A 21,865-nucleotide genomic window follows, 5' to 3' on the forward strand; every position below is an offset into this window, starting at 1 on the left:
GAATGAAATAGAATATTAACCCATTGGGATGATAGAATATGGAGAGCAATGTTTTACTAGCTTAATTATTTGCAAGATCTGTGTGTGGGAATGTTTGTTAGTAGTATTTTAAGGAAAATCAACTAAAGAGACAAAGATTATTTACTTTCCTTTCAGAGATTAACAAATTAGTTCTTTATGAACGTGAACAACTAACAATAACATTGAACATGCATATCTAACTTGCGAAGCTACATCTATAACAAGCTTTGAAAACATATCTTATATTTACAAGTACATTGGGCAACTGCCATTTATTTATATTTACAAATGTAATTCACATTATTCTGAAGAGAACCATATTCTTTTTCTTGAAACTTTAAAAAGTCCCAAACACAACAACGTAAGACACACTTAAAAGAGCTCAACTACATTGGCTTGAAACGAAATCCCAAAATTATGTTTGGTTACAATTTTGACCAACATTTGGTTCAAAACTTTGCTACAATTTGAAAACCAAGTTGAGGGTTCTAGGGACTGGGAGCTAAATTTTGGAAAGAAGAAAGATCAGTGAGGGAAAAAAAAAAAGAAGGGGGCTGAAGAGCAAATAAAGAAGTCGAAGAAGCTAATTGACAAAATCAGATTCTGAGGGTGACGTCCAAATAGAAGCTGATAGTAAACAACGAGACTTCCAACCTAAAACCAGCCTATGATTGGTCACCTCCTCCACCCTATAACCATCATTAAATAAACCCAACAGGAGCTTTGCCTGACAATGATTGGCAAAGCTTATTGGCATTGGCTTAAACCCTACCGCGCCTAACCACTCCGACCAAGAGCAACCCACCTCCCCGTTGGCACGATATATTCGGGCCAATGACCCGGCTATTCGGGGCCCCAAGAACACTCTCTCTACTAAGGCCCGAGCCCGACTTTGCATTGGGAACCCGGCCTCGAGTGAGTCGTATACAGCTGAGTAGTGGTACAATGAGTCCATGAAACGGGCCACAAAGCCTCCGTCTCCCGTGGGCCGGACCTCTTCTTCTACCAAAGTTACTAGTCTCGGGTTTAGGGTCTTGGCTCCGGATAAAAAGGAAGCAATCGAATCCGGAGACCGGTAGCCAAAATGTGGGAGGTTTAGCATGCAATTGATCACTAAGGCCTCTCCTTTGACCAACTTCAAAGCGGACGGTCGAAATGTCTCATCTGAATCCAACCTACATTGATGAAACGAAAACGGTTGACCAATTGAGGCGGCAAATGCGGTCAAACGGCGGCCCGTCTCTTGGATGGTCCCGATTGATCTCCTCCCACTCCCACTCCCACCCCTCGACAACGCCGTGATCCTAAGATGCGGGGTTGGTGGGCCATCCTTCCTGGATACCAAGGCCTGCATCAAAGAGGCCCATTGGATCCCCTCCATGATGTCATAGTCTACAACATGGACCCGCCTCTCATGGGCCACAGCCTCTAGAATCGCCTGATTGGCTGTGAAGTGCCCAAACTTAACATATGGCGACATATCCTGGAGCAGCTGAAACGCAGCGATCACGTCCGTCGGATGGTGTCCATGATCTCGGTGGGTCCCATTCCCAATCCAATGCTTACCCTGAACACCCCCGGCGCCTTCTAGCAAACCCTGAAGGGCCTCAGTAAAATACGCTGCCAGCCTCTCCATGTTAGTACCGTCAGTTGGAGAGACCAACTCCTTGAGCCGAACCAATATCACCCGAGCCAGATCTCGGCTCTTGTTTGCGCCGGTCAGGGCCTCAGCCACCGCCATCAGCAGATGGACCAGCCGAAGCCCCTTCGAGTCCTCGCCGTTAGCGCTTCCGTCTTCTTCCTTTAGCATCATAATTTCGCCCGACGACGTGGTATCGTTAGACGCTTCTAATTCGTGAACCTCGTCCTGCGCCGACGACGAGTTCAGCTCAGTGCCTTCCTGGTCCTCCATCATCGACTCAATGAGCTCGTGGAAGTCGTCGCCGGCGAGCTGGTCCGTCGGAGCCAGCGCGTCCCAGTCGACCACAGGCGACCAGTCGTACCAGTGATCGGAGGACATGGTGTTGGTGGTGGTGGTGCTGCACCCAGATAAATCCAGATCGAACGCATGCCCACCAAGTGTTTGATCAATGGCCATAGCCATAGCTGAACTCAATAGCAACTGGGTCATGCGACTTGGGTTAATGGGTCTTAGTTGGGTGATGAAAAAGTGGTTGATTTAAAGAGGGATTGGAGAGAAGAAGGAGATAGAGCAAGAGACAGTTTGGAGTATGTAAGCTAATAATTAAGAGTTTAATCATCGACTAATTGATGGGCTCATCTGATCATCAACCCAACCTTCAGTTTGGTTTTATACACTGCAGGTCTTAATCAGGCTTGATTAATTATATGTTTAAAGACTTTTTGCTCTGCTGCCCCCTAAGTTTTAACATTCTTAACTTTCAACCTCCTAATTAAGTAATTGGGTTTTGGGTATCTTTTTTAGTTAATCATTTCATTTTAATATTATTATTTTTGACTTCAACGTATTATACAGGCTTTCTCCTAGCTAGCAGCCTAAAATAAAAGATACTTTGCTGGTTTAATTAAATTAATTAAATTATTTATTTTTACTTGATTCACTTGGCTGAGGGGATAGCTCAAGAATCAGTTATATGAGAATCCTTGGCTCTCTGAATTAATGCGTGTGGCCAACACAAGATTCTCTGCATCCATAGTTTTCAATCACAATTTAAGGAAAGAAAATTTGAGAAAGATTATGATGCAACAATGAAGTTCGAATTACAATTCCAGGGTTTTGTGAAAACAAAAGTTTTATTTTATTTTATTAGTGAATTAAACTTCAATTCAAATTCATGACATCGTTTTGGTTTGATCGATGTAATCGGATTGGATGAGGTAAAAAGTTCACCAAATACAACTCTTTCCTTTCCACTCATTGTTAGGTTCAATTAGTTTTTCTACAAAATATATTCACATATTACGTACAAGTTTTGCATTTAATGGGTTTCAAGTTCAACGATGCTGAAATTAGATGTTCATTTGCAAAGTTGTACAATGCAAACATGCATTTAATTTGAATATTACTCTTGTTACTTGTTGGAAGTTCATCTTTTCTACTGAAGATTAGACTTATGATTATCATTCGTATACTATATATACATTGTGAATTCACAATGTAGACATACTCGTTCATTTATTGATTATTTTTTTATTCTTTATTTTGATCAAAAGTCTCTAGAGAGTTGATCATAATTTGACAAGTTAAACAAAAAACGACACGAAACTAATGATTTCTTTTTCAAATTAAGAACTCTTTTTATTGAAGTTGAGAAGATTGCATATTGAGACTAGCTAAATCCAATGAATCCTTTCTTTTTGCAATTTTGGCATAACCAACACTCTATTACTTTTGATTGGTTTTTCCATCATTTGAGATTAATAAGGGCCATATTATACAATGGTTCAAAGACTGTCCTCTGTTGTTTGCATGAAGAAAGGAGACAAGCAGAGTCCAAAATATTAATTTACCTAATTCAAATATTACTGTATTTCTTCAGTTCAAATCCTAGTTCTCTACATAAAATAACATAACCTTTTATCATTTCTATCTTTTTAAATAATGATGTACCTTTTTATGATACCAGCATACCAAAAACGTGTACTTTTTTTTTCTTCTTATCTTTTTTCAAATTCCGAGAAAAAAAACGTGTGCGAGGGAGTCTGGCTAGCAAGTTCCTTTTTCTTCAGTCAATGGAGTCTAGCTAACTAGTATTATATACAAGATAAATGAAAACATTTTTCCTCAAACTTTGATAAAAGTACCACCAATAAACAAAACAGATCTTTTCTGCGAGATTATATACTCAACAACATGTGCTTCCCAACGGCAGGCCAATTTGAGTAGTGGGTACCAAAAAATTTAGGGTAAATCCCATATACATAATCATTAGTAAATTCTCTCAATTAATTTGTAGTTTAGTAATATTTTCTTTGTAAAATTTGATGAGATCTTAAGTTCAAAACTCTTTTGCCAATTGGGTCTATGTTAGTGAAAAAAAGTCTTGATTTGCAGATCAGAAGTTTAAAGTTTGAATCTTTACGACATCATAGTTGTGTGTGTGTGAGAGAGAGAGAAATCCTCCTCCCTTCTATCTAGTTTAGACTATTACTTCACTTTTACTAAAAAAGAAGAAGTTCAAAACTCTTCTCTCTTTTTGATTAAAACTTTATACGCAATCTACATGTATTACGTAATTAAACTCACGTACATTCATCCTCCGTGAGAATACAAAAAAATAAAAATCTTGGATTGGGAAAGTGTTGAAAATAAAAAAGTATAATGGAAAAAAGTGGAGATATGAGAGAAAACAAGTGCATGGCAGCAAAATGAAGCTCCCGACAACCAATTACTTCAGGAGAGCGACCACTTAAATTCGCGTAGAAATCATCAAAGTGAAAGCTCTGTTGCGAAAAGGGCTTTTGGACAAAGCTTTAACCATATACAGATTAAACTCCACAACACATGAAGCCTTTGTTTGTGTCACTTACGATTCAGCTGCTGCATACAGTTCAAAAGCTTCCTCTCAGAGTTTGACTGCCCTGCTTTTTCACCATATCAGCATCCTTGCCACCTCAATCTTGCCGGCTCGACCGGCTCAGCTCAACTTACTTCAAATTTTTTTGGTGAGAAAGAGATGGGATTTAATCATTCCAAAACAAAAAAAAAAAATAGAGAGAGAGAGAGAGAGAGAGAGAGAGAGAGAGATGGGTTTTTATTAATTTGAATTAAATAAATTAAGGCTTGCTCAATCTTGATTTGTCTGCTACCCACTGAGCCACTACGTTCGCTTTCTTTCACTTTCAATTGCAAATTTTACACTGAGAATGTCTTGTGTGTTGGTTGGAAAACACTAAAAGGCTTCACCACCTCATGGGGTCTTCTAGGGCAAAGAAACATGGTTGGGTGAGTTCATTTAGGGCACCCGGCCTTTGGTTCCCTATTATACAATTTCATATATTATGTTGTTAGTTTATGAATTTGAATTGTAAATTGTTGATTAGGTAACTTATTATTTAAATGGATCGTCTAAATTCGAGTTCGACAACATAACATGTTATATGAACTGACAAATAACACTGTGATTCATCAATCCAAGCACACACAAATGTACTCGAATCATATACATAACTATATTTGTATCATAGGCTCCACATCTTTATTAGAAAGTGTATATTTGTTTTCATACAAATAATTATAAATATTACTCACTATAAAAATAAGACAAAGTGTTGCCCTAAAAAAATTTACACCAAAGGCATGTCTCTCAACATGGCACAGAGGTTTTGATCACGAGTTTTCTGGCATTTTATTAGTGGTTCTCGGTTCAAGCCCACATGGTATTCGTGTGTGTGAGTTTTCCTCCTCTCCTTCCTAACTTCAACAACAACAACAAAAATTTATATATGTTAAATTAAGAAAGGACACATACAAACAGTTAATTTAAGATGTGGTGATAGTTAAAAGGATGAATTTGTTGGTTTAAAGTTTAAACAGACACTTTAGAATTTAGCATTAGAAAACTTCAAGCAAGCGAAGAGACATGTTTACATCTATAAATAGCTTTCAAATGGTAAACTTGATCTTCATCAAAATTATTATCATTTTATATATTCTTTTGAGATAGATATTTTTATTTTCTTATATAACTTGCATGTGAGGTGCATGCCATATTTTTATTTTCTATTAATTTTTTGTATCTGATGGTGAATCATTACTAATATGTGAGTACTAAAAACTTGTATGATTAAGGTACCCATTTTTAAACAGAAGTTAACGCATTTAATTATGGTTTTAGTTTTAGGATTAGAAAAAAAACAGCATGACCAGGCAATTTTAGAAGTCATTACTACTTTACCAATGCATGCCTTAACTTTGTACTGTCAATTATTTTTTTCAAAGCAAATTTTTACCTCTTAATTAGACCCACTAAAGATTCATTTTGTGTACCTACAAGTCACATGTAAAAACAGAATTGATTTTTTAATTATATACAAGCGATATTGAGATAGGGTGATTCGAACACAGAACTTCAGATGCATGGATAACTGCTCTTTATCACTTGAACTACAAGCCCCTGGTATGGATAATTGTTCCAATTTGTAAATCCCTCATGACCAACGAATGGAAGTGATAGTTGCTCAATAAAGTCAACTAAATCCATGGCCAGGATTTTTGAAGATGAAGTCGCAGCAGAAAGTCAACAGATGGATGTGGAAAGTCAGCATGGCAATCCTTTGACAAAGACAGTGACCCTTCTCTTTAAGTGTATGCTACTTTCATGGAGAGCATAAATTACGGATTAAATGAATTACGTCATAAGTGACCTAATAAACAGTTGCATGATTGGATCACAATTCTATTATAATCCAGAGGCCTGCATGTTTCTGAAAGAGAAGCACGCGCATTCTTCGGGGACGCTAATCTCAGACCTACGGGACGGCAGAGAGATAGCTCAAAGAGAGTTAAAACATCAGTTTTTCTCTCTACGTTTTATTTATTTATTGTGTTTTTGAATGAGAGGCAAGTTCAAGATAAAATTGGAGACGCAGTTATTTGCATATATATGAATAATTGTCAGTTGTTGATGTTGGAAGTTTCATTGTCCATTTTCAAATATGTATTAGGGTCGGAATGGATTGAGTGTAGAAAATAAATATCTTATGTTGTATTGATTTTTTAAGAAGCAAAAATTTTACGCGCACATATGAATAATTGTCAATCATTGATGTTGCAAGCTTCATTATTCATTTTTTAATAGTATTATGGTCAAATTGGACTGAGTGTCGAAAACAAATATCTTACGTTGCATTGAATTTTTTACTTAAAATTACATCATTGGATGTCGTAACATATTAAATTGAAAATTATAGGGATATAATGTAAAAGTACAAGTTAAATTGGATATCGTAACGTATTAAGTTGGAAATGATGTCGTTACAATGTGAAACCAAGGTTGGGTCAAGCGGGAACAAGCAAATGTAAATAAAAGGTTGAAAGTGGTAATAACAGTCATGCATTTGTTGGCTATGTTACGCATATCATTTTATTAAGCAATTTGTTTTCTAGTTTTTCTTTTCTTTGGGGTTCATTGCGACATGTGTAGAGATTGGTACTTGACAAAATAGGTTAATTAGTATTTGTAGTTAGACCACCACCACCACATGGTTAGCACATAACACTTTCAGCATCATGTCTATTTATCATCATCCACAGTTACAACAGTTTTATATTAAAATTTACCAAATGCTTTTGACACTACTTTTTACACTAAAAATATTTTAACAATATTATTTACCAAATATGGAACTGCTTTATTTCATAATTGATTATTTTCAAAACATAACAAAAGCATCTTTTTAAAAAAGTGACAACAATCCTAAACTGGCTCGAAATACAATAGAGTTGTGCATATTTATGTTGAATGCATGAATACCCAAACGTCCAAATTGGACTATCCTCATTTTCTTTAGATTGTTTAAATTCATTCAATCAACTAATTCGTAATCTAACAGTCTAATAATATTTATCTTCTCAATATTAGATTTCAATATTGGAAGAGATTACGAATTCAAATTTTCCAATTCATAAAATTTGGCTTTGTACATTGATGGAGAATGGAGGGTGACGAGAGCAACATGGTAAGAGCCATTTTATATTAATCCAAGTCAAAGCACTCCATTATTGGCCGATTTACATAAATATATATATGGACGTATACGGAATAATATATTGGTTCTTGAACTTAATTATTGTCAACTCCGATCCAATAATTAAACAACTCACCCAATACAAATATGCAACCGTATATACCCTAAGTTATACTGGAGAGATGTAGATTCCTTGTCGGTTCCCATGGCATGAGATTCCCTTCAATACAATAATATATCAATCAAGAAGCAAATTATAGTAAAATAGTAGTACATGCATATAGCATGTTCATATATGATATATCCATCCATTTTAGTTCTTTACTTCAATGGAGGTGGCAAAATCTGACCTGTTGGGGAAATGAACCCCCTTAGTTTTTTTGGTTAGGAAGACCCCAGGTCAACCTCTGAGCACATCAAAATGTATGTTTGTTTCTTTCCCTTTCTTTTAGGCCAACCTTTGTGTTCTTCGAAATATAACTTTGTTTCTAGCTTTTCATATGCATCATTAAATCATTGTGATATGTGGGTTATGAGAAAAATTTGTGTCAGTGTGTTTTTGTAATGCACTGACCATTTGAGTGATAAGTACCTTCTAGTAAAACTTATCATGCATTATAAAATTGAAAGTGACAGCAAGCGCGAAATTAGGAATTTTCATCAAAATAAGGTGTTTTTTTTCCATATGTTATGTATGGATGATTTATTGACTTTTTTCTTAGAGCTACTAAAGTGGAGTTTGCCATTTTTTACTGGTTCAGGTGTCTTAATTTCCAATAAATAGAGCGGAGTCCTTGAAATTTAGCATTAAATTTCAATGTTTAAATTTTTTTGCACTCAACTAGAGTCTACTTTAGTCTAAAAGTAGCTCTGCTTTGCGTGATATATTTTAACTAGACAATACCTGATACATGATAAGAACACTCGCGACCCAAGTTTTTCTCGTGGGTTACACTTCTGCATAACGCAGAAACATGCTACTGACTTAATGTTGAAGGACCAAGTGGTCATATATGGCCAGCCAGCTCAAAAGCAATTCCCGAACCCAAAATATTAATTAAGTTTTGAATTAGTTAAACATGTTAAGGTGGACTGATTAGCTTAATCACGGGTGTTGATGATTTCAATGGATGGAATGAATGAGTCATAAATCGGGTACTGTTCCTCAAACAACCAGCAGATCATCAGCGCAAACAAGCTCATAGGTTTGATTAGTTAATTAGAAGAAGACATTGGGGAACTTGAACTTTTTGTTTTTCAGTTTGTCTTTGTTTGAGCTTCGCTGTGCATTTAAATTACATAAGCTTGCTCATCCAATAAAAAAAAAAAAAATCAGCTGCTTTATATATAATTGATAAATAAATTAAACTGAAGCAGAATTTTGTCTTTGCTGCTTGATCTCTGTTATTTTAAGTTGTAATTATGATGTGGGTTTGATGCATCTTTTGGGCCAAATTAATGAAACTCCATATTTGTACCAATCTTGATGATAACTATATAACATTACGTTCGTTAAGCTAACTATATCACCCAATTTTGAGCCATATCAAATTCTTTAGCCATATCATAAAACTAGCTATAAAGTAGGACCCACGACATCAACATTTCTTACATCTTCTTGGAAACTACATGCAAATCAGCACAAATTGAAGTTATAATTCCACATTTAGGGTTTTCAAAGTTGCTAATTGGATCAGCATCTGCCATCTGTGGAGCTAACATTGGATGGTGTTAACCATTATCAGAATTAAGCAATTCCATAATCAAAGTCAAGGCATTCATTGGCCCATTATTTCAGAAAAAAAAAAACAATTGAAAATGATATAAAATATAATTCTATTTGTTCCTTAAACACAATTTAGGATTGTCAACTTTCATTAAAATGTTTTGTGATTTGGTATCCATTAGTATATACCAAACATGAGATGGGACTTAGCAATCGTTATTTTAAGTGATCCCAATAATAAATAGCTTAGTCAAATTATTTATTGATCAAAAGAAATAATCAAAATGTACAACACTAACAAACTCCATTCGACCAGCTTATCTCAATTATGGTTGAGCATAATAATGTTTTGGTCCATTTGGACTGGACGGAGGGATTCCAAATCTAGGGATTTAGATGAGATATATATGGTTAAATTATTTCTTCCGATGACTACAATTCATGTATGTCAATAACAATGAAAGAAAGAAAACATGGCTTCCAAATATATTAATTCAATCTAACGTTTTCTAATTGTTTTTAACAAATTTAGCCTTATTATCAAATTCAAATCTTCTCTTTCAAATACCTCTATCTCAATCGAGTCTAATATTTTGTTGGCCGGTTGAGTTTACAAGAGTGACGCTCATTTGAACTCGGGACCTCACTGTTTGTTCATGCTCTATTCTTAAATAAATTTATTAAGCTTGTTAAGATATATATATATATATATATATATATTAAGCTACATTATATAAATGATGACAGATATGTGACTTTTATTTTATTTTATTTTATTTCAGAACTGATGATATGTGACTGTTGCCACATTAATATATACAAAACATAATGAACGATTCAAGCAAATGAGGGTTGATTGATGAAATAACTGGTAAATCAGTGCAGCATTCTGTGTTGGTTGGAATTACCGAAAGAGGACAATAAGGAGCTCGGCAACTCCCAACTGATTTGTTTTTCTCATTGTCTTTGCCAGACTTTGTTGTGATGAAATGAAAGAATTGATAATGAAGTGAGAAAGCTACCATTTTGTTTTTGGGACAATTAAAAGCATTAAAATTTATACATGGGTTCTTGTGGTATGGAGAATGTTCCAATTTGAACCCTGCTCCCCCAATAATTTATAAATATATAAATAAAAATCTAATCACTATAATGTGTTCATTAACCCAATTTCATAAATTATTTGAGGCTTATCATAGTTTTATGAAGAAAAAAAAGAATTTAGATCAAACATTAAAATCATCGAAGTAGAATCTTTTATTGATTTGAAAATTATAATCTTTAAATGTAAGAAAATTTTAACGTTATTATTGCGGATGACCTAACTGGTGAATATTGCTTATATGTAAAATTCAAGCAGAATTCAATGAGAATAAAATGTGCACATTATATGTTCCCATGAACATCGAGTGTACTTATATTTCTTATCACATAACCTAATCACGATAATAAACACTTACGTGTTACATAACTATCCCCATGAAACTCTTTTTCATGATATCATATAACATTTGTTTTTAATTTGAGGCAGTTCATATTTATCCATTAACCGTAGGAAGGTCTTGTTTGATTAGGTTCGAAGCTTACAAATCGGGAACAGGATTGTGGGTTGCATGTTGTGTCCTGGCAGTTGCCATTGCTTGACAAATGTCAATCTTGATTTGTTTTTGTTTTTGTTTTATTTTCCCAACAAGGCACGTAATTAAGGAAGCCAACCTAAATTCTTTTAAACATGTAGTGATCGACATTATGTCTGACCATGAACAGACGGGTCTCAAGCAATGACTTATGAAAAATTACAAAGAAAATGAGAGGTGTACACTTGCAGAAATAAAAGTACTTTGTGAAGAAGCACTTATAAACATAAGTTTTTGCAAAAGCAGTTTCAAACCGAGCCTCATTATCTTCTTTATTTTCTAATTTCATCATTTATAAAAGTACAAGCAAACCCACAAAGTTAATTTGCCCTCACCCACTGAAAAAAACGATGGCTGGTGTGAGTTCATAGGCTTTGGACAATTTCCTTAATGTAAGTTTGTCCATTTTACAATGCAATTAACTAGTAGTAGTTAATCAAAGCCAAAACCACTTTGGCCTTAATCAGTTTTTCACAAGTTTCAGCAATATGTGAAGATGAGCATGACATTTCACCAGCATGATGTAATGTTTCACTTTGACAACCTTACAATATCTGAAAATGGAACTCGTTGTTCCAATGTAGTACTTTAATTTGAAACCTAAACTTAATCCAATCTTTATACGTACAATTTTAAATTTGGTACACGTGTATGCAACGAGAAGGTTGGAAATAGGTAGGAGAGCTTCTGGGTCTCTTCCACGTGGAGCCATAGTTTATGCTCCTAGATAATTGTTGCATGTCATGGCCACTCCTTGAATTTATCTTTTAAAATATATTTATAAATAAATAAACCTTAACAAGAAGATTAAAGATGGAGGCAGTGACGCCACTTTGTGTGATTACTGATGGCTACTTAATTGTCTTGTTTAGCTATAATTAAGTAGTTGTTTATGTTTATGATTTTAAATTAGTTTCTAAATGGGGGTTTCAAAAGCACCAAATGGGTTTTCTATTGAAAACAGACAGCGACTTTAATTAATTAAGAAGATGCAAATTGCAGTGCTTTGGATTAAAGATCAAACAGTGGGTTGTTGACAGCGTTGTCTTCTTTATCTTGTGATGCATGGTTAAATTTGGAAGTAAGTGAGGCTATATTGTCACCCACCATAATGCTGATTTCACCTTTCAATTAAATATAAAATTCAGTACGATTTTATTCTCTTGTTGAAGTATTTAATAGCATAAGCTCTATATATCTTTATTTTTTTTAAATAAATTGAGCTTAAACCCATAAAATTTGTTTTAAATCACCTACAATCCTTTTCTTTAGTTTTCTATTTAAAATACCCAATTTTTCAAATAATACCCGATGACTAGGATCCAACTAAGCAAGTTACCTAATATAACTTAAAATCGGATTTATTGTATTTTTCTAATTCCAAAACTACCCATGTTTATAAGTTAATGTATTATGGAGGGTGTAACTAATGACACCCGCTTGAATTTGGAAAGATCTCCAAATAGTTGTAATTAATGGATGTAGGAACTAATTTAGAAACTTATTTGAAATTAAATATTAAATTCCACATTAAAATATCAGTAATCTATTTTTAAATTAATGGTGTTTTCCTTCTTTGAATTACGATTAGTAATCTATTTAAAGTATTAGTAATTTAAATTCAATATTAAATTTAAGAATTAATGTTGTTGTCTTTTATGAATTATACGACTAATATTCTTTTTTATTATAGTTTTATTAATAATAGTGTACATTCTAAAACAATTTTTTTTTAAATGGACCTGTTTTTCCTCTCAAAATAATGTACAAATTTTTTTTTTCTCTAATAATGTACCTAGTAAAACAATACCTAGTATAATGAACCTATTTTTTTCCTCTAATAATAAACCTATATTTTTTTCTAAATAATGTACCTATTTTTTTTTTCTCTAAATAATGTACCTTTTTTTTTTCTCCAATAATGTATACCTAGTAAAAAAATTTACCTAGTATAATGAACTTATTTTTTTCTTCTAAATAATGTACCTATTTTTAATTTATAAAAAATGTGCATAAATTTCAATTTATAAAAAATGTGCATAAATTTCAATTATACAACGTACCTATTTTCTATAAATTATTGTGTACCTATTTTTAATTTATGAAAAATGTACGAAAATTTCAATTACAAAGTAATTGACTTATTTTTGTTAATTTTTTTCTGGAAAATAATATACCTATATTTTTATATTTATATTTTTCATATATACATTATTGGATATGTAATTTACAATTTTTTTTTAATTTGCAATTTTAAGGGGCCATATGTTAGAGGGAATGACAACCAAAAGAAATAGGGTGATTGATATGCTATTAATAGGGAGTTTTAATTACAATTATGGCAGTTAATAAAATACTTTGAATAAATTATAAATAAAATATGAAGTCTAATGGCAATGATGTAAAAACATAGGAATACTACGACCTCTTATATCCTACTGGTCATTTAAGTTTGAAATTGGGTTTTACACATAGATTTATAGAATGATGAGTATATGTTTAGGAAATAGAAATTATAGGGACCTATATTGTTCAACCAAAAACAAAAACTAACTTGAGTTTGGGACCAACCAAGGACAATAATGCTTGTTCACTCAAGGGTTGCCCTTGTGTTAGGAGCCAATTTCTCACATTGGAATATAAGCCGATTTTGTAGAATGTGTATTAAGATGATTTTATGTATGAGCATAATATCGAGTCAATGAATAATGATAGGTTAACAAGCCGCCTCAAAAAGACAAAAGAGCCATCATCGAGCTAGTTGGGTTTGAACCATTATAAGGTTTCAAATTGCCAAGTGGAGTTGGGCCACGTTGTAATCTTAGTCTAGAGTGTCATGGACCTCAACCTCAAAACATTTTCTCAATTTTCACATTCTTTCAAGAAAATCAAAGACACGAACGAAGCCATTATTTACTTTCCTTCCTTTTAGTTTATCAAGTTACATTAACAATATTTCTTTCTGGTTTAGACAGCAAAGCATCGAAGTAACACTGGGAGAGTTAGGAAGTACAAGTGGTAATCTTTCTCAGCAACCACATGACGAGCAGCCGGTTTCTAGAACAAACCTCTACACTACTCAACAATTTAAACAGATCTGATCTGGCTTCATACATGTTTACAATCCTAGGCTTCAAACAGCAAACACTCCCATTTAGTTTCTGGGACTAGAAGCAACAGTCTACAGATTTGTCAACAATATTCAACTCAACACTGGAAAGTTAGGTCCTACGAAGACATCAAAAGCCAATAATGTCACAGCTTCGAATGATCAGATTCATCAATGCATATTGGAATCATTCAACTAATCAATAGCCAAGTCAATGAGATTTCCAATGCTACTTTATACTAGGGAGTCTTTTTGATGGAGCATATAGTAAATAAGAATACAAGAACCAAACCTACCTTTAAGACTTCTAACTTCTCAACTAAGAATATCAAGTTCATAAAAGGTTTTTATGAGCTTGATGATTCACAAATAATATCAAGAAAATAGGAATGAAGGATAGAGATTTGTTATCCTAGTGAGACCATGAACCCTTTGCTGGGAAAAATTCTACATGAAGATGTATACTCTACAGGTTTCTACTTGGAATAAATCTCTAGACTGTAGAAACCAGAATTCTCAGTTTAACGAGCCGTTTTCAGAGAATAAGCAAGAAAGGGGTCTGTTCTTTATCCATAAAGACGCAAAGTTTTAATTGTATCATGCTGGTTTCCTTTCTTACTCCCCTTAGATAATTAAAATATCATTTTCTTGTGCAAATGAAAAAACTATCAAAAGTTTATTATGTTAAACATGCTTACAGTTACAGTTCTTGATATGGCATTTAGCATCTTCGGTCACAAGGGGTATTTTATAATTAAAGACACAGGAAGATTTTTAAAAGGATAAGCAGACTGCACTCATGCGACAATAAGTCTTTGTATCTTGATCTAATATCTTTCACATTAATTAATAAACTTTTAAATTCATACATTAAGGGGAGCGTCACAATTTTTAAGAGTTGGTATGTTCATTTCTTTTCCCTTAAAAACAAACTAACCTTGTTTTAGGAGACAAAGATCATTTGACATTTTCATTGCCAATAAGTTTTCCCTCTGTTTTGTTTAGTGAGCCATGGACGACCCTTGCTGCTGCTATGGCAGAATCTGCCCTCTTGACAACTCCCTCAAGCTCTCCAACCTTCTCCGACAATGACATGACATTTGAGTTTGTTGACTGAACTAACTTGTTCGCAGTATCCAGAGCACTGCATAACTGGGATAATTTTAAAAAGAGAAAAAAAAAAAAAATCAGAATATATACAATATTTTAAAACTCGCAAGTTGGTAATTTCTTAACCAAAGCACAAAAATTTAGTGTTACTAAATGCTCTTAACAAATATTAAAAACCACTAATAACTTTTCAGAAGCTGTCCACTGTATACATCAATCCACAGTGTACCTCAATCAACAAAACATTCACGATGCACCCAATGAAAATCAATATGTTGTTGTACCAAATAAAAAATAATGTGCTATCCTTCTAACTTTCTGTCCATACAACTTTGAACAAATTGCCAAATAGATTATGGGGCCTTTTTCTGTGAGGAGTGATTGTCAAATACATTACAGGGTGTTTCTTTCTGAAACTGTATAGACAGTACGTGCATCCAGGGGTGGGCATCTAAAGCCAAAATACCGAAACCGTACACTAACTATACCATACCATACCGATTTCATACCGTTTCATTTGGGATGAGGAGATATTCAATACCGTACCAAGGGAGTATGGTAAGGTAGCGGTACCAGGTATTTGGTACCGCTCAATACCGTACCGTACCGAATACCTAAAATATAAATTAAATGAGTGAAGCTGACAATGCATGAATATATTTTTTTGAGGGCTTATAATTAATAAACTGCCTTCTAAGAAGGACATATGACAAAACAAGTCCTTGAAAGTTTTGAAGACTTGGAACTTTCCTCTTCATCCTTGCTTGTCGGGCTGTTTGAAAACTTTCTGTCCATACAACTTTGAAGGAATTGCCAAATAGATTATGGGGCCTTTTTCTGTGAGGAGTGATTGTCAAATACATTACAGGGGGTTTCTTTCTGAAATCGTATAGACAGTACGTGCATCCATGATCTGGGTTTTATCTATATTTTTGTCAAGTTTTTACATTAATTTGTATGGTGTTATGAGGTTTTTCTTTCTACATACCCAATTATGTGAATGATAATTGTAATGCAATAGATCTTACCGTAAGGGAAAACATAAAAATGCTCATCCAAGCAGAATCTATATGTATGCATTTCATATCTTCTAATACGGATCATTCATCACCTTCAAAGTAAGAGCTGCCCATGAGTGGTCTGTACCCGCAAGCGCCTCGTTCAACTGCTCATAGTTCTCCTGAAGCAAACATGGTATATGGAATAAGGAACACTCCCATATAAATAAGAGAATGCAACACTATTTTTAAAATGCAGAAAACTGTTCTCTTTCAAAGCAGTTAGCAAAACCTTACAACAACATCATATACACCAACACTTTCATGAAATTAACCGAACTTGCTCATAACCTCAAAAATCCAATTTCCATATTAAGTTATGCACTTTACCCATCTGCCTATTGAACACAATACATTTGCAATAATCTGATAGCCATAGATAATTGGGTGAACAGTACTTGATGCATAACCAAAAGGTCCTCAAGTCCAAATTAGTATTTATTATTTTCTCTTACTGGGTTTCCAAATTTCCAAACAAAAACGTGAAAAACCCACCTAATTCTCAAAAGGATTTTCTGTCATGCAAATGAATTCAAATAAATGAGAATCAAACAAACAATGAGATTGTGGAATAAGAAACCTGGAATAACTTGGTGAGGTCCAAGCTTTCAGTGGAGCTGGAAACAGGAGAAGATGAAGAGGGTTCATGTTGTTGTTGTGGTGGTAGTGGTGAAGCATCTGATTCTCCCACATCGCTCAGCAGATCGCCTATACATAGAAGAGGTCCTCCTACACCTCTCATCATCTTTCGATCCTCCTTCGATTTCATTCCTCTTCCTCTGTTTATATCAGGTGGGCCGGAATTTGGGCTTTCCTGCAATAGAGAGAGACCCGAACCGGCCCATGTAAGTAAGGACCGAATCACAGGGCACAAAATCAAAAATTATACTCTCTGGACTCTGAAAGCTTAATCTTCTCGGCTGTGTCTGATCAGGTGAGCTTCAATTGCCGTACACTTCAATGGATATCAATAAATTTTCAAACTTCAATCGCTATTTGTTCCATTTTTTTTGTTCTGCTTTTGCTTTGGGCTTTTACACTGTGTCTAGGGTTTTGGTCGCCCATGTCCAGCATATTAGTTTGATATTTTTGTGTTCATTTGAAACACTTTCACAATCAAAATCTTCTACAGAGCTTCATGGTAAGTATCTTATTTAGTAAAATGAGGAAGAGAAGCTACAGTTTTTAAAACTGACAACAGAGTGAAACAGGATTGAGGTGGATTGCTTCTCATAAGCACAAAGTGTAGCTAAAAACAGAACAATGGGAAGCCAAGAGCCTGTTAAGCACCTTGAGGATTGCTCAGTTTCCAAGTGAGTTTAGTCTTTCTTCCTTGACTTGTTTCCACGTTGTGCTTGAATCTTTACTATTTCTATGTTTGTGAAGTGTCACTGGTGCTCTCCAAATTTTTGAATTAATCAATTTCTTGTTTCAAATATCTTTACCATTTTAGAACTGTAGTGACTGTAATTCTTATTAAAGCATTGGGAATTCATTGGAAGTTTGTGGCCTTTTCTGGTTCTTAGCATGAATGAGATAAATGTTTGACAAAATGATCCTTATCATGTGTTCCATGATGGCATTATGGGATTGGAAGCAATGACATATTTTGTTGGATGTGTTAAGCAGTTATATGATCAGCTAAGGTTTAACATAAGATTGTTCTACCTGTGTGGTCATACTTCGTTGAATTTTCTTTTTTAACCCTGCATATTCAATCATTTCCTGAGCTCTTGAGGGTGCCATTTTAAAGTGAGATATACTTGTTTTCCAAATCATTGAACAGTAAGATATATCAAAGCTTCTCTATGACAGATTTTGCCTATAGTCACTCACATTTCTAACATTAACCAATGTTCTTAGTGTTATGAAGTGTTTTTCGTCACATATCACGCATAGATCTTGGAACAGTTTAGTCATTATAGTATTACATATTAGTGTTCCACATGTCAAAAAGAATATTATATAAATTGATGTTGAAAATAAATTAACTGATTTCTATACACAACTTGTTTTGACCTATCTACTGAAACTTGTTTTCACAATTGCCCTTCAATATCGAAGCTATCCGTAGTTCTGTGCTGCTTTGTTCCCCATTTTTATGGTTGTTTATGGAAATTGAGGCTTCTCATTTTCATTGTTTATCTTGTCCCATGGATCCCTGCTTTTTCATGAATGAGAAAAATGTTGAGGCATTCATTTATTAGCCCTCACTATTTTGTATATCTTATGAACAATTATGAATAAGATTTTTGGAATTTTGTTCATTCTGTCATATCATTTGGCTTAACTTCAGTACAGCATATCAAATTCATTACACAATAGGTTCATAAGCTCTTGCTCTTTTTGGCATTGTAAAGACAATCTTTCCCGGTTTCATCTTGTCCTGGTTTATTTTTTACCTTGAAGAGTAGTTAAGTGATACTCTACATTATTATCTGCAGCGCGTTGGGCACTTGGGTATTTTCAGTAGCTGGGGCTTTGCTAGCAATTCCAGTAGGGATAAAAAAGAAATCTTTAGCGCCACTTGTGTTCTTTGGCACAACTGGTACCATGCTTGATATTATTATGGGAATCACTCAGTGTGAAAGAGAACATGCAGAACGCCAAAAGCAGCTCTTAGAAGCCCAACATTCTGCAACTGATGCTTCTTTTGCTGAGACTGGAGCCGAGTCCTAGTCTTGTGCATATGGAGCAATAGGCCGCATTCTTGGCTGCTATCATTTTCTCTTCAGATTGCTTTGCTGTTAAAGCTAAATCTCTTTCTGTAATGATGGCTCTTTGTTTCTGTTCTGAGCATTCTTGTTTCATGGGTTAATAATCACTCAGAAGTTGTTAATTATGAATGAGTTCATGCTAGATCTCTCTCGGATGAAACTTCCTTATGAAAATTGCATTGAAGTTGCGCAGAAAATTTGACTTATGAACCTTAATTGTTACAACATGAACATTAAATATTATCAGAAGATCATTTGGTTCTGAAGCATGGCATCTGCACAGAAACCATTTCAAACCTCCCATTTTCCTTATCCAAACCAGCATTTACATTGACTTCAAATCTGAAAGGGCTGTTCTTTCCTTGCTGCAGTAGTGTTTTCAGAAGAATCAACCAAATCCCATAGAAGTTCATATTTTCCTGAAAACAGTGTTTTCCCTTTGTTTCCAAGCTCTTCTTGTGTACATCTGATGAACAAGAAACCAAAACTCCTTTGTCGGCAGCAGCTTTAGTTTGCCCGATGCTTTTTGAATTATGTGTGGGAATCTCTTTCAAATCAACTTCTCCAGCATGCTTTCTCCCCCTATAGCATGAATAGACTCTTTCAGCCTTGATGTTCCCAAACAAGAGCTCTGCGGCCTTGTTTCTGACCAGGAGTGGCGCATAATCCGATTCGTCCCATACATACAACTGCAGATGGATCAAGAGAAATAGCCATGCTTAACATGCATATAACAATCAAGAATTCAGAAAAACAACCAGACTGAAACAAATCATGGTTGAAAGGTTAAACTAGAGGGAAAAAAAGTTCATACCATGAAGGGCTTGTATACGAGGCTTATGACATGAAGGCGGTTCAAGCTTTCCGAACAATAAAGTGCAACTCCATTCTGCTTAAACATGTTCTCACTGCAGGGAAATGCACCAAAGAATTCACCATTGACATTAATTCAGCAACCAAAATCACACATTGCCATGGTACCAAAGCATAAGAAATCTCAGATGCTCTGATATCCATACCTGTCCAGCTCCAAAGGGGAACCACAAAGCTCGCACCCTGTACAAATGAGATCTGTTGCTAAACCGCCATTTCCTGTTTTATATAATCTCCTACTGACAAACATGTCTTCCTTGTCAAGTAACTCACATTCAGCAGGAGATGACAAGGTAAACGGCAGAAAAATTTCAGCAACGGATGCATAGAAGACGGCCTTGCAAGAATCAGGTAGGCGTGATAATTGCGAAAGTGAGAAACAGTCCTTAGGCTGTTTCCTCTCTTCCGGGAGCTTCCAGTTTCTTGAGAGTTGCCCCTCCTGCAGCTGACAGGCATGGAACTCATGAGTTGTGTTGCTCTTCTTCACCCATTCTACTACCTTTCTAAGCTTTTCTTTTGTTGCTATCCCAACTCTACACTCCTCTATCAAGTCATTGACACCTAAATATTAAAACAGCAACCTCTTACACTTTGGCCTCAAAAAGTTACAAGCATGTAACGTCTTTTGCCCGACAATCTAACATGTTATGTTGTCATACTATCAATCAAGATTATTCTTTTTGTAAATTCTTTTCATAAAAAGAAGATCCTGATTCACAGCCTAACAACATGTCGGACATTACACTCTTTCAGTGATTTGTAAAAATATTATACCTTTAGTAAGGATGGAATCATAAGGGTGAAGTAGACATTGTAAGGATGAGTAGTGGTGCGTTCTGGCCTCAACAACATCACCATATTTTGTTATCTTCACATCTGAAATCAAAATACCACCAAAAACAAATTAGACAGTGATTAATTGGCAAAGGCTAGAATGTATACATCAGAAAGAAAATTCAAATGTATAAGATTAATTGGATTTTGAAAATAAAATAAAATAAAATATAAAGATTAAAGCTTGCAGTTGCAGCTTTACCCACTTTGTAACAAAACAACGTCGCCAGCTACAGCCATGGATGCTATTGGCTTCTGCCATAAGGATACGGAGAAGAACGGTCTCGTCTCATCTCCCACTTGGATATCCGTTCGGATTACCTCTCCGCCTTTTGACAATTTATACTTTGAGAAAATAAAATTCTTATTTTAAAAATATAAAAAAGAAAAAGAAAGGAAAGGAAATAGCAGACAAGAGAGTCCAGAGAGATACGACACCTGAAGAGGAGTCGTTCTGTGGACGAAGACGACAAGCTGAACGTAATCGCCGACGTGAAGCGCCGCCTTGGACAAGTCGATGAGCGGTCCGTACCATCCGATAACTGACGCCATCTTCTTCTCTTAGATTTTCCCGCGAAAACTTTCGGCACCTACTGTTTGGCTGCGCAATTGGACATCTTAACTTTTTCTTAGAATAATATTTTTTTAAAGACCAAAAATATTTCTAAGGTTTATAGTTTTATAATTCTTTTTTCCGAAAAATATTAATTTTCTAATATTCATAGTTATATAATTCTTCTTTCTTTCGGAATAAATCTTAAAAGATTAATGGGATAATGAGATGTCATAGGGTTGGAAAACCGGATAGAAAAAGGATTCCAATAAAATAAAAAATAAAAACCTCTTTCAGAAACATACATTTTTAATTAAATTTCCAAATAACTCAAAGTTATCCTTTCTTAATGAATAATTAAATATTTAAAGGGACAAATCTGTAAGAAAATAATTGATTAACATTTTTCAAGAAGTTTAAAACTGAAAAACTAACACATTTATCATGAAGCATAACAAATGTTTAATTTAATAATCCTCATCTCATTCAGAATAAATCTATATATATATATATAAAATAAAAGATAGAGAATTATAAAACATTTAGAATACCAAAA

General features: G+C 34.5%; 4 protein-coding genes across 5 annotated transcripts; 1 reads left to right on the forward strand and 3 right to left on the reverse strand.

Annotated features, from left to right (window-relative positions):
- Window positions 1-604: 604 nt before the first annotated feature.
- Window positions 605-2,152, reverse strand: LOC117615423 (protein NODULATION SIGNALING PATHWAY 2). Its single transcript, XM_034344501.1, has one exon. It carries the CDS (start codon window positions 2,150-2,152, stop codon window positions 605-607), a length of 1,548 nt encoding a protein of 515 aa, XP_034200392.1.
- Window positions 2,153-13,948: 11,796 nt separating this feature from the next.
- On the reverse strand, window positions 13,949-17,095 carry LOC117638762. The gene is made up of 4 exons (XM_034373872.1): window positions 16,913-17,095; window positions 16,386-16,454; window positions 15,102-15,316; window positions 13,949-14,283 (listed from the first exon to the last, which is right to left on the reverse strand). Exons 1-3 carry the CDS (start codon window positions 17,075-17,077, stop codon window positions 15,122-15,124), a joined length of 429 nt encoding a protein of 142 aa, XP_034229763.1. The 5' UTR covers window positions 17,078-17,095; the 3' UTR covers window positions 13,949-14,283; window positions 15,102-15,121.
- A 35-nt stretch (window positions 17,096-17,130) lies between these two features.
- Window positions 17,131-19,259, forward strand: LOC117638769. Its single transcript, XM_034373884.1, has 3 exons — window positions 17,131-17,266; window positions 17,544-17,645; window positions 18,777-19,259. The coding sequence occupies exons 2-3, from the start codon at window positions 17,596-17,598 to the stop codon at window positions 19,009-19,011; spliced, it is 285 nt and encodes a 94-aa protein (XP_034229775.1). The 5' UTR covers window positions 17,131-17,266; window positions 17,544-17,595; the 3' UTR covers window positions 19,012-19,259.
- LOC117638746 lies at window positions 19,200-21,659 on the reverse strand. 2 transcript variants are annotated; one of them, XM_034373856.1, is made up of 6 exons: window positions 21,195-21,659; window positions 20,963-21,119; window positions 20,697-20,798; window positions 20,069-20,483; window positions 19,864-19,957; window positions 19,200-19,738 (listed from the first exon to the last, which is right to left on the reverse strand). In XM_034373856.1, the coding sequence occupies exons 1-6, from the start codon at window positions 21,306-21,308 to the stop codon at window positions 19,301-19,303; spliced, it is 1,320 nt and encodes a 439-aa protein (XP_034229747.1). In that variant the 5' UTR covers window positions 21,309-21,659; the 3' UTR covers window positions 19,200-19,300. The 2 variants fall into 2 exon arrangements, with proteins under 2 accessions (XP_034229747.1, XP_034229753.1); XM_034373862.1 differs by having other exon boundaries at window positions 20,963-21,101; window positions 21,195-21,656.
- Between the last annotated feature and the right edge of the window lie 206 nt (window positions 21,660-21,865).

Source organism: Prunus dulcis, chromosome 1 (genome assembly GCF_902201215.1).
Source record: "Prunus dulcis chromosome 1, ALMONDv2, whole genome shotgun sequence".
Classification (NCBI taxonomy): domain Eukaryota; kingdom Viridiplantae; phylum Streptophyta; class Magnoliopsida; order Rosales; family Rosaceae; genus Prunus; species Prunus dulcis.